This window comes from Rattus rattus, chromosome X, assembly GCF_011064425.1.
Source record: "Rattus rattus isolate New Zealand chromosome X, Rrattus_CSIRO_v1, whole genome shotgun sequence".
NCBI lineage: Eukaryota > Metazoa > Chordata > Mammalia > Rodentia > Muridae > Rattus > Rattus rattus.
In genome coordinates, this window is record NC_046172.1 from 24,931,484 (window position 1) to 24,944,406 (window position 12,923).

At 40.4% G+C, this 12,923-nt stretch overlaps 1 protein-coding gene across 1 annotated transcript in view; it reads left to right on the plus strand.

The window, feature by feature from the left end:
• The window catches only part of Pir (pirin), a 104,610-nt gene that overhangs the window by 86,226 nt on the left and 5,461 nt on the right, over window positions 1-12,923 (plus strand). Inside the window, exon 8 of the mRNA XM_032890256.1 lies at window positions 5,205-5,278. Within this exon, the coding sequence (XP_032746147.1) occupies window positions 5,205-5,278 (74 nt within the window). The remainder of the gene's footprint in view (window positions 1-5,204; window positions 5,279-12,923) is intronic.

The window sequence follows — 12,923 nt, forward strand, 5'->3', positions numbered from 1 at the left end:
GTGGTACAATTGGACTTTGCTCTTCTTTCACTGAATAGCACTTTAATTACAAGCCCCAAACAAAATTCACATATTTTATCATTCAAGATAGTAAAGATTCAAATAAAAAACCCTCCAGCTGTATTACAGTAAGCTCCTGGGTGTGCACAGTAAAATGTATTAACTCTCTGAGGAGAATGAGGTATCTTTTTTTAATATATATTCTGATAACCATAAAGTAATATATGAAATAGAAAAAATTCTTTCTGGAGGTCTCATCCTTATGATTTTAAAACAATCTGCAGAGATGGAATATAATAAAGAAAGAGCATGAAGTTTAAGGTGTTAAAGATTCCAGAAAGGTTTATGTAGAATAATAAAAAGCAGGGGCTGGAAGGGGAACCAAACTTTATGGAAAGTGCCCGAAAGTGAATATTTTTTGTCTCTGAGACTACTATGCCTTGCAGCCATGGACAATACATACATAAATGGAATACAAATTGTAATCCAATTTTTTTTGAACTTCATGTATATTTCATGTACACAAAACGAGTATCGCTAATTCTTTGCAATATTTTAAGTGAGGACCTTTCTTTGTTTCTTCACTCTACAGAAGCTCACAAATGGTTTTGTCCTTAATTGCATTAAAGGGAGGGTAAAGGTATAAAACTTGAGAAGTAATCTGCAAAGCCTTTTTTTTATCACAGCCTCACTTCAGACAGACCTTTACCCCCAGACATCAGTAAGTGAAATATTCAGAAATTCTAAGCTAAGGAGGACCTACACTTCCACTTGTTTTCCCTGACGTAAGGTGGAATTGTCCTGAGTCATTTCTTCTCACTGGCTTATTCCCCGACCCCATAACCATGGGCCACAGGTACAAAATATCTGGCAGAAGATGGAATTGTGGTCTCTAGCCTCTGAGTGAATTTGTGTGTGTGTCTAAAATAAACTGGACCATGGACAGAATCCAACTCCACAAACTGGCCTCTTAGGACTCAACCAATGAGCAACAGGCCAAATGACCTCATTTGTATCTGATCTCCTTGCTTTGTTCCTATCCACCCCTTCATGAGGTTGCCAATGAGAAAAGCAAAAGGACAAAACAGCACATCACCAGAGGGAAAAAAATGACCAAACAGAAATCGCTGTTTAAAAATATCTAACTTACGGTTTATAGTGAGAACCCAGAAAATGATTCCCAACTTTAGTACCTTGTTTTTATCATGCATATAAACACAAATGGCACCACTCAACTCCACACGGCAGGAGCTGATCAGTAAGTCATTCTCTTTTGCACAGTGTCAAATACGCATTGTTCAGTTAATGAAATGTCAATATGTGTAGATAGTATTTTGGGCTAGAACAAATAGGCCACAATTTGGATGGCGGAAGTACTCTGAGAAGACTGCATACAGTAAAAATTTAAGAATGATATTAGTTGCAGAACAAAGGGAGAGGAAGGGTCTTAAGAGAAGGGTTGAGGTAGTGAGGTATGAGGAAAATATATTCAGTTATATACTGCTTGAAATGGCCTTATGGAACCCAGTACAATAAGATCTTTTAAAACGTGTGTGTTGTGCTATGTGTGTGTGGTGGTACATGCATTCTATGTGCTTGTTAGTGTGAATGTGCACATGTATGTAGGTTCACATGGTGGTCAACATCAAGTTGCTTCTTCAGTTACTTTCTACCTTCTTTATCCCAGACTCTCATTGAACCTGGATTCCACAGTTTCAGCTATGCTGGCTGGTCAGTGACCTTCAGAGATTCTCAGCCTCTCACTTCCTCTTCCTCACCAGCATCCCAAGTGACGAGTGATGTGGATGAGGCAGGGCCCCCCAGGGTGTAGACCAAGAATTCCCATTTCAAATTGTCAGAGCACACGTAAAAAGCTGAATGTGGTTGTGTGCCAGTATGGACCCCAATGTTATGGGGAGGAACAGAAAGGACCACTGTGGTTTGTTGGCTTAGCCCAGAGTCACGAGAGCCTGTCTCAAGAGAATAATGTAGTGCATGATAGAGGATATGTAACTGCGTAGAAAAGTGGAAAATGTGATACTTCTACAAATAAGTCAAATGCTTTGTAAAAGTAAATTGCTGGAGAAAACAAATGACAGGGAACAGAAGGATTAGGGAACGTGTAATACTCTAGAAGGATTTAGGTGATGCCTAAAATGGGTATACATTAAAAAGAGGACAGAAGGCAGAAGAGATGAGTCCATAGGCAGAATATTTACAGTCCGTGCATGATGATCAGAGTTCAGGTCCTTAACATCTACTTTTAAAAAGAAGCTAAGTGTGGTGGTACAGGCATTTGTAAATTTGGTTCTGTGTTGGGGAAGACAGGAGGATCTCTGGGGGCTTGTTAGGCTACCAGTCTAAGCAATCCATCAGTTCCAGGTTTAGAGAGACCCTGACTCAAAAAAAAAAATTACAACTGTGGAGAGCAATTGAGGAAGACACCCAGCATCAGCCTCTAGTCAGGCTACTATCCACACGCACATGTGTACCAATGCACATACATAGAGAAGCGCATGCTAGATAGATAGATAGATAGATAGATAGATAGATAGATAGATAGATAGATAGATAGATAGATAGATAGATAGATAGATAGATTGAAGGACAATGCTTCAATCTAGCTACCAAACATCTCAACTGTATTTGTCAAAATTTGTAAATTACAGGACATTTACATTTTAAAATAAGATGCTTGTGGCAGTTTTCCAGTTGGTGGCAGTCTCTGTTGTAGTAGAACTTCTGCTATACATCTAAACTTAATGATGTTAAAATGTGTAATAGAAATTACCAGAAGGCGTGGAACAGAGTGAGACACTAGTTTTTATAAAGAGAAGAAAACGAAGAGAGGATGCTCTCACACCAGAGCTGGACTCCAGTCTTAAAACACACACACACACACACACACACACACACACACACACACACACACACACACACACACACACACACACATTTTAAAAAGTATTTTGCCCTTTTCTGATTGTGTAGGCAAAAAAAAAGTAATAGCATTTTTGGTTAAATGTTCCTTAACTACATTATTAGATTTAACATTCTTGGCAAAGACTGCCAATGGAAAGTATTTTATTATCTGATTTGTCTCATTTTATAATTACAAGTAGTCAGGAACAATAGGCTATATTTCAGGGGGACTTATTTTAGGTTCATCAGTTAGACAGATGAGTCAACTACCATAGAAATGATCTGGAAAAGAAGATGCCATCAGTGTTCTCTGTGGCACTATTTTGAAGACTTTGCATGGGAAGCTAGAAACTGAAGGTAGACTGAAAATTATCTACACAGCAGCTTGGTGTTAATGAAAAAAGTATTCCTTGGAGTAGAACATTTCAAATGGCCCCTTGTGCATCTCACTGTGATTTCACTTATACATCGGAAGGGAGGAGCATGGGCACCCAGCATAAGTCTGCTTCTAAATTTGGATCTCTTCACAGGCCAATCAGCATTGCTGTCAAGCACATTATCCTGATATAGGGTGCCAAGACCTACCAACTCAGCAGGATTTCTGAGTGCTGTCTCTTGTCAGCTCACTCTATTAAAGCAGTCTCACGAAACATACTACACGACAAACTCAGAGTCCAGAAGCAGGCCACGTGGGTACTGGCTGTTACACATGAATTAGTTGAAGATAGAAATATGGTTCATTGTCCACAGAGGATGTCAGTAAAGCACAGCTAATAAAATGCCTTTCCCTGTCACAGTTTAAACTGTTATCCAACTCTAAATGACATTCCTCTCGGACTCCCAGACTTTTCTTGCCAAATCCTCGTGTAAGTGGAAAGCCAATGGAGTTCTGCTATTCACCCCATGACATTTGCTGACATATGCCTTTGATGGATGGGTGTTATGTTGGGGTTGGCTCTGCTAATTTGCAGGGGTGATGGTGCCTGAGCTCATGTTAATTCCTTGGAATTGGCGAAGGTGGAAATATTTTCACCAGGGAAGTTGTTATAGACACCAAAATCAGGCTTAATTACTCCAGCCACCATTGTCCTCCAAAGCCAATGAGTAAACACATTTTTTATTATTTTTTACTGCCATAGACTGTTTTTTTTAAGTTCCTCTTAGACAATGTTTCTAAATTCAGTGGCATCATTAAAAAGTTAAAGAAGCAGTTTATGCCGTAATTATATGTAGGCTTCTCTCTCGGCATCTGGAATGGCATGATATAGTAGAAGGTCTGCTCCAAATTGTATGAGACAACTAGCATAAAGTCTATCCTGAGATATATTCTGCACTGTAACATGGCATAAAAATGTCTGCGACTTCTCTTGGAGACAGAGCTATCAGCAGAGCAAATAATGTCGCAGTTTGTTGGCTACAGTTATGACTGAAGCAAGCTACATGGCGGCTAAGTGATGGAGAAAGTACATGTGTGATCTGGCCCAGTCAAGGCCATACTTAGTCTCGGTTCTAGCTGCAGACTTCTACAGAGCACCTTACTCCAGAATAAAAATTCTTGTTCTGTCCGAATCCTGTTTCATGTTTGTTAGCAACAGCGTAAGCCATATGCCCTCTCTGGAATATGTCCCCTATCTCCAAAATATAGTCTGGAAGATGACTCCTTTAGAAAACATGGCTGTTAGAAGGCTGACTAATATCTCCCTAATGTATAAATAAATGGGGATTCTGTTTTTATAATAATTTGTCAAGTTAATGTATCATTTAATCATTTCTTTAATCGTTTTTAAGTTTTAGCTTGCGGCCATTGTTTCTCTCTGTGTCTCTCTTTTTCTTTCAGTCTCTGTCTCTTTCTCTCTCTCTGTATTTGAGGTGTACAGATGTAGTACATGTGCCTGCACATATGCGGAGGCCAGAGGAGGATCTGTCCTATCACCCTCTACCTGATTCCCTTAAGACTGGATTATTTACTGAGCCTGGAGCTAAGATGGTGGCCAACAAACCCCAGTGATCCTCCTGTCTGCTCCCCACAGTGCTAAGGTTACACCCGTACACAGCCATGCTTGCTATTTATGTGAATGATAGGGATTTGAACTCAAGTCCTCAAGCTTGTGCAGGAAGTGCTCTTTCTTATGCACCAAGCCATCTGAGCCCTCTCCTAACTCCTTGAATGCTGGATCTCGAATCATCTCTCTGTTACCTGTTCACATATCTGGGTTTTTATACCCAGCTGGAAGACACCCTTAAATCTCACCCTTTGCTGCAGCTGTCTGTGTCTATTCTAGCACACTTGGGCCTCTCCATTGTTCAGATCCCTCTTGCAGAACTGCTGCTGCTCTCCTTGGGACACCACATGCTGGTGCTTAGGACCATCAGACAGATTCTTTCTCAACTCCCTCCCACCCCTTTCCCTCTCTTCTAACCTGTCTCTGTCCTTTCAGTCCATTCACATGGTAACCCACATTCACTTTAGTCCATTACAGAGAGCTCCCAACAAGTTTGCCTCAGTTTAGGCCTGCCCTCCATTTCCTTTTATGCTCTGTTTCCAAAATTATTTTTTCAAAAACACAGATCTGATCATTTCTCTCTCTATCATCTCTGTGGTGTGTGTGTGTGTGTGTGTGTGTGTGTGTGTGTGTCTTATTCACTCACTTTGTATGAGTAAGGATGATTTTAAAGGATTTCCTTGATACATTTTCATCCTTTCCAGTAGAATGTTAAAACCACAATAGAAGGTTCACAGGATCCTTAGAAATTTTCACCCATTCCCTTTGACTGACTCTTTGTCCTCTTGTCCACAACACCCTCTTCCAAGTGCTGTTTCTCGGGACTCTGTCTTACCTTACACAGCTCTGTTAAAGTCTTACTTCCTCCAGAACAAATGCCTGGGGTACTTCAAGCTAAACAAGCCCCCAAGATTTCAGTTCTCAATGAGTTTTTTTGTTACGTTTAAGTGTTAGCTTTATTTCATCAGTAAGTCTTAGAGGAAGGAATGTTGGCTAGCCTAAAGTAAGCACACCCTCCCTGAGGTAGGTGCACCCACCCTACAGAGTGTTTAGGAACAGACCTTGTTCAGTATTCTATAAGTTGCTGTCCAACTCCTCTAGTTTTCAGCTGAATTCTTCTCTGATGATTGCATGTGCTTATATTTGGTTGGTCCCAAGAACATTCTGAATTATTTAGATGCAAGGAATGTGACTTGCACGTATTTGCATTTTTCTCCAGTATTTGAAAGTTGGAGATGCTCAGTAAATTCTTGTTGAAATGAATTATCGATAACATTTGATCATTTTTCTAACTCCGTTTGCTTCTCATGAGCTTTGTCACAAGAGAACATTCTTATGAACATGCAATTTCAAGGGCTTTTAAAAGTCAGTCACGTAGCCATGGCACTAAGAATATAAATGGTGGGGTTGGGGATTTGGCTCAGTGGTAGAGCGCTTGCCTAGCAAGTGTAAGGCCCTGGGTTCGGTCCCCAGCAGCTCAAAAAAAAAAAAAAAAAAAAAAAAAAGAATATAAATCTCGGACATGTTTCAAGATTCACTTCCCTACTCTTTACTGCTGAAAATTAGTCCATCTTAGCCTTTAACAATAACAAGTGTAAACAACCCTCAAATTCAAGGGGCTTCCCTAAATCTGCTAATTCTGAAATCAAAATGAGCATTATGGTGCTAAGTAGTTGACCAAAAGTGTGGTGATTGGATCAGTATACCGACAGTCACTAGCGTTACTGGCTCATCTTTGTTGGGGCCTGATGCTCAACAAAGATGAACCTCATCCACAACAGTGCTTGGAGAAAAGGAGTAGCCTGTCCATTGGAAAATAAAAGTATTTGAAACTTAATTTTCTTTCTTCATGCCCCATGTGTGTGTGTGTGTGTGTATATGGTGTGTGTGTGTGAATGGTATGTGCATATGTGTGTGTGCATGTGTGTGTATGTGTGTGTGTCTGTGTGTGTGTGTGTGTGTGTGTGCTGTGTGTGCATGTGTGTGTGTGTGTGTGTGGTGTGCATGTGTGTGTGTGGGTGTGTGTGCATGTGTGTGTGTGTGCCTGTGTGTGTGTGTGTGTGGTGTGTGCGTGTGTGTGTGTGTGTGTGCATGTGTGTGTGTGTGCGTGTGCATGTGTGTGTGTGTATTGGTGTGTGTGTGCATGTGTGTGTGTGCACGCACATGTGTCTGCGATGCATGCATGTGACACGATGCAGGTATAGCCTCATGCTCCACACATCTGGTCTCAAGGAGGATGTTAGATGTCCTGTTCTGTCACTTCCCACCTTATTCCTTTGAGACTGTTGGGACAGGATCTCTCTCTGTACTTGAAACTCGCTATTTTCATCCTGGCCAGGGAACTCTCAGAATCTACCTGTTTCTGAACATCTGAACACATATCCACCCCAAAACCTGGTGGTTATAGCTATGGGTCATCACATACATTCATTTTATGTGGGTGACTGGGATTCAAATTCAGGTTCTCATGGTTTAACAGCAAGTGCCTTACCAACTAAGCCATTTCCCAGCCCCAAACATTCAATTATCTTTTTAAAAAATGTTTGAGTGTTTTACAAACAAATCCATCCCCTTTCTTCCATTTCCAGTCTGCCCCCTCTCCCTCGTTATTTCTTCATGTACTGTCTCTGTTTTTAACCCACCAAGTCCACCTAGTATGCTGCTTGTATGTGCAATGATATAGGACCGTCATCTGGAGCATGGGTAGCCTCTAGGAGTTGGATTCCTGCAGACAACTAACACTTCCACCCCCAGTCAGCCATTAGTTGCCAATAGTTCCTCAGACATGGTGGGACCTCGCAATCCCTCCTCCATCCCTGATGGGATTTTGTCTGGCTTGATCATGTGTAGGTCTTGTGCATAGAGTCATAGCCCCTTTGAATTCATATGTACAGTGGCCCATCATGTCCAGAAAATAGTTTCACTATAGATGTCCACTGCCTCAGCTCTTACAATCTTTCCCTCCCCTTTAATTTACTGATTTCCATGAAAATGCTTAAATCACCCAATGAGCTGGAATTTTTTTTCTCTTCCTTGGGAAATAAATTATGCCACTGTTTTAATAAGCCTGCTTACTAATTTCTGCTGATTACATTGCTCTATTTTGAGGTTTTTATTGGTATATTTCTAGAGTTTCATAACCATTCATTGCTTGCCTTTAACAATCTTGTAAAAGTCTATATTTGGATCTAGAAGCAATGCATCTTCATTTTTTTTAATATTGCCATCATAAAACTAAATTATTTATTCATTTATTTTAGCAGAAGTAAAACTAAGCTAGCCATTCAGCAGTATGAATGCAGATCTGCCTGCTCACTGAGACTCCTTTCAGAATCATCCCTATTTGGAGCTAAGAAAAGCGCATGACATTTTCCATAGTTCCTTTAAATGAATCTCTGCTTTTTACATTTTAAGGCTCTTGGGAGCTATTTTCTGGAGCTATTTCTCTCTCTCTCTCCTCTCTCTCTCTCTCTCTCTCTCTCTCTCTCTCTCTCTCTTCTTTCTTGTCTGTCTGTCTGTCTGTTCTGTCTGTTTCATTTCATTGAGAAATTGGTTCATCATTCTGTGAGCCCATTAAGGCATTCTCATTGATTTGTGTCACTCCCCAGTAAAGATGATTAAGGAGACAACTGTGCACAAGTGCCTGGATAGTTCCAGTTTGAAAAGCGGGAATAGGAACTACTTCAGTGGCAGCTGAATGGAGAGGCGATCTCTCTCACTTCTAGGTCTCTGACCCTAGTATCATGTAATGCAATGGACTGGGGGAGACTTTCTATCTCTGTCCAACTTACTAGTAATTAACCTTCTCTCCTGCTTGATAATCAGCAAAACCTCTATGAATTATAAAACAATAAAATAAAATGTCAAAAACACCAGAAAAATGCATATCCCAGGGTCTATGCACTCTGTTTTATGTCAAAACACACAAAACTGCCACATTTGAGCTGCTAAAAATATTGACATACCTCAACCCAATATAAAGAAAAAGTTTTAAAATTATTTTGGGCCAGAAGTTGCTGATATATTTAGTTTTCATTAGGGTCTGGTTACATTTGGCAACCTCAGTTCTCCCTATTACATCACAAAGAATACCCTGAAGAAAGATGTAGAAGCCAAAATGGAAAGAAGTGATTGGGGAAGCTGCAGGTCAGAACATAGCTGGAATAGACAAAAATGTCTGATGATGCAAATCCGTCTTCATGCTTGCATGGCAAGTGCTCTAACCACTGAGCAATCTCCCCAACCCATACCATTATTCTTGTCTGCTATGACACCTAACAATGGCAGTGGCTTTGGTTTATACCAGGTTTTAAAAAGTCCTTGGGCCAGAATCTGACTTCATGGACAAAGCCCAAAGCATGGGTACTCTATAAGGAAGCCAAATATTTCAAAGTTCTTAGAGATCAGAAACAATATCAAACTATTCTGGACACGTAATCCTGAATCTGTACAGGGTAATCCTGAAGTGTTTCAAAAGCTCCCCATGTTGGTTTGGCCCACAACTGTGTGCTGGACTTTTTGTACTGAGAGATGGTTAGAAGTACATGAGTACACTTGCAGAGATCCCGTCTAAACTTTAGATGCAAACTGTACCAGAGTCTTAGAGTCACAAGTTCATTTGTGGTAAGTGTAGATAAACACTGGCTGTCATGAAAACAGTGGTTGAGGACACCTATGCCCTTAAACTGTCACAGTCCCATGGATGTCCTATTCAAATGATTTGATTAAAATAACCAGTTAAACACGGAAACCAAAGAAACCACCCACTGAGAGCTAACGACAGTGATTTGCTTTATTCTGTATAAAAGTTTTTGATAAAAAAATAAACACTAGAAATAAAAAGAACCACTAGGTTTTTTTCAAAACTGATAATAGTTCACTGCTTGATCTTACCACTGATGCCCAAAGTATAAACAGTGAAGTCTAGAAAGAACTGTATGCAATTAAATCATACTGAACTTCAATTTCTTTTGGGTCCTTTTTTTCCAGGTAATTAATCACAGTAATAAATGCTACTGCAGGCAGAAAACCTGCCTTAGCTTCGCTCTCATAGGCCTGCTGCTCCTATTGTAAGCTTTGTAGCTATAATCGATTTAACTGAGTTAGAAATTCATAATTTAGAAGTTATCAACACATTAAATGACCCCTGGGCCTTTCCTTTGGGCTTTGATCATGTACTGTTGGTCCCAACGTAACTCACCATATTTCCTGGCAGTAAGTTATGGGATATCAAAAGCGACTTACCTATTTGTGTTATTTTTTAGTTAAAGTGCCATGATGCACTTGAGGAGGTCAAAGGACGAATCTTAGGAGTTTGTTCTGTCCTTCCACCATATTGGATGTCAGGAATAGAAGTTGGGTGGTGAGGCTTGATGATCACTACCTTTACCTGCTGACAATATTGCTGGCCTTGAGTGAAAATTTGAAAGTTAGTATTTAAGTCAGATGAAAAAGACTTCGCTAGGAACCAAGAAGGCACACCAAAGCAAAAGGCGGAAGCTGCAGTTTGAAAGGTCCTGCTTTGGAGTTGGGAGTTGTTCTACATGAAAGAGTCATCTGAGCCTCTAGGACCATGTGTGAGGATGTTGATAGTCAGTGCCCATCAAGGCATTGGCATAGAGGCACCTAAGGCCTGGCTGTCTTCGGCTCATCTTTCATCCTCTTTGCTTTTGTATGGCTTTCCTCATTTGACACTAATGATGAACATTTTCTACTGGGACTTTGAACTACTTTAACATGCTAGGAAAAAGTTATAGTGCTCGCTAGATTTTTTACTAATGTCTTGTTAATGAAAGAAAGACAAGGGCTGGGGAGAGGGGTCAGTGGGAAATGGCCCTTCCTCCAAGCCTGGCAACCTAAGTTCAATCCCCCCAGGTGGAAGAGAGCCAATGATCAGAAGTTGTGCTTTGGCCTTCATATACATGCCATAGTATGCATGCACCGCCACCCCATGCACACAATAAATAATGTAAAAAACATTTAAAGCAAGGAATAGAAAATAGATATGGCTTACATTAAAAGGGGGACTGGCCAGACGGTGAATCTGTAGCAAAGTGGCTGAAAGAAGTTTGCAGCAAAGCCTGACAAATACAGAGGCAGATGGTCACAGCCAACCATGGGACTGAACACAGGGACCCCAAGGGAGGAGTTAGAGAAAGGACTGAAGGAGTTTAGGGGGTTTGCAACCCCATAGGACGAATAAGAATATCAACCAACCAGACCCCCCAGAACTCCCAGGGGCTAAACCACCAACCAAAGAGTACACATGGTGGGACCCATGACTCCAGCCACATATGTGGCAGAGGATGGCATTGTCCAGCATCACTAGGAGAAGCCCTTGGTCCTGTGAAGGCTTGTTTCCCCAGTGTAGGGGAATGCCGGGTGTTGAGTTGGGAGTTGGTGGGTGGAAGTGGGAGAATCCTCTTAGAAGCAGTGGAAAAGGGTGGGTATAGGAGAGGGGGAAAGGGGATAACATTTGACATGTAAATACATAAAATATCAAAAAAAGTTTGAAGCAGAAATCTTCAGGTTTTATGGGGATGGAAAACTTCTCTTTGACTTTCCCTGGGGAAGGGTTTATAATTTCTCATTTCAGACAAATGCAATAATGTCCTTCTCTCTGCTGTCCAAATATGAACTGGAAAGTCATCATTTTACTTGGAGGTAATATGCGAGTCAGGCTTTTGTTTTTAGCATTTCTCATTCCACAGTGTGGAAACAGGGCATGTTTATCACTCCCCAAAGACCTCTCTTCTGATTAGGAAACTTTTATTCTGAACAGTCAGCATGTACGTGACACACAGGCCAGCCTTTCTTCTCTGCTCCGTTAACTCTTTTCCTTCCACTTCCTGACCCTCCAACTCAATTTTGTCTCCTTGGCTATGGCAAAACAAACATAACTGAACACTGTTGTACGATCCTCTTCTTCATGCCTCTTTTGGCACACTAAATGTCAAAGCAGATGAAAACTTTGAAGAAACCATTCTACCATGCATTCTTACTTAATTTAATTTTTTAAATTTAATTCTTTAATTAAAGCCAAAAAAAAAGCACATTGCAGTCTCCCTGCAGCTTTTATTAAATGGACAGAAGAAAAAAGGGTTAATTTATAATTTTGTTGAATACAGAGGTCAATCTTCTGAGACTAGGCTTTGGAATGACTTCAAATTAAAGAGATTTGTATTAGTAGAAGCACATAGCTATTTGACATAATTATGAAAATAGATCTTTGTATTAGTAGAGATGTATAAATATTTGATATAATTTAGGATAGTGTTAAATATTAGAAAATACTATATAATTGGAATATGAGTGAAGTTTTAAAAACTTACAGTTTTAAAATATATAGTAATTTGGTTTATTATTATTATCTGATCGAAAATTAGATAGGCCTGAGAGAAAACTGGAAATGTACAATAAGAAATATAAAAATAACATGGAATGCTCATTTACCTATTTGCAATTAACTATTAGTAGTTAGTGGTTTAAAATAGCAACAGTTTCCAGTTTCTGATTATTGCTGTGGTTGGCTCCTCTGTTGGCTTCCTGGGGTGTCCCAAATGACTAGTAGATTGGAGGCTGGGCTCCAGTAGCGCTCTTGTTCGTGGGATGCCTCGGGTCACCTTTATGTGCCCCCTTTCAGGTTAGGTCACTGTGTGTCACCATATGGCCTTCACAAGAAAGTTCCTTCCAAGCCAGAGTATTATCAAGTAGGAGATGCTAGGGACTTGAAGGCATTAAAAAAAAAAAAAAAAGAAAAGAAATGTAAGAAATCAGAAAAAGTCACCACACAGTCAGTCACTAACATGACCCCATGAAAGAGAAGCTAATGGAGATGCGTGCAGCCAGAGCTGTGGAAATGGGTCTGGGATACTTGAGATTAGAAGAGTTAGCAATCGGGGGGAGCAGAATGGCGACAATCTGGAACCTATCAGCAGCCCCGACTGCCATTCACTACTAACCGCCATATGATTTCAAGAGCGGAGCATGGTAGCTACT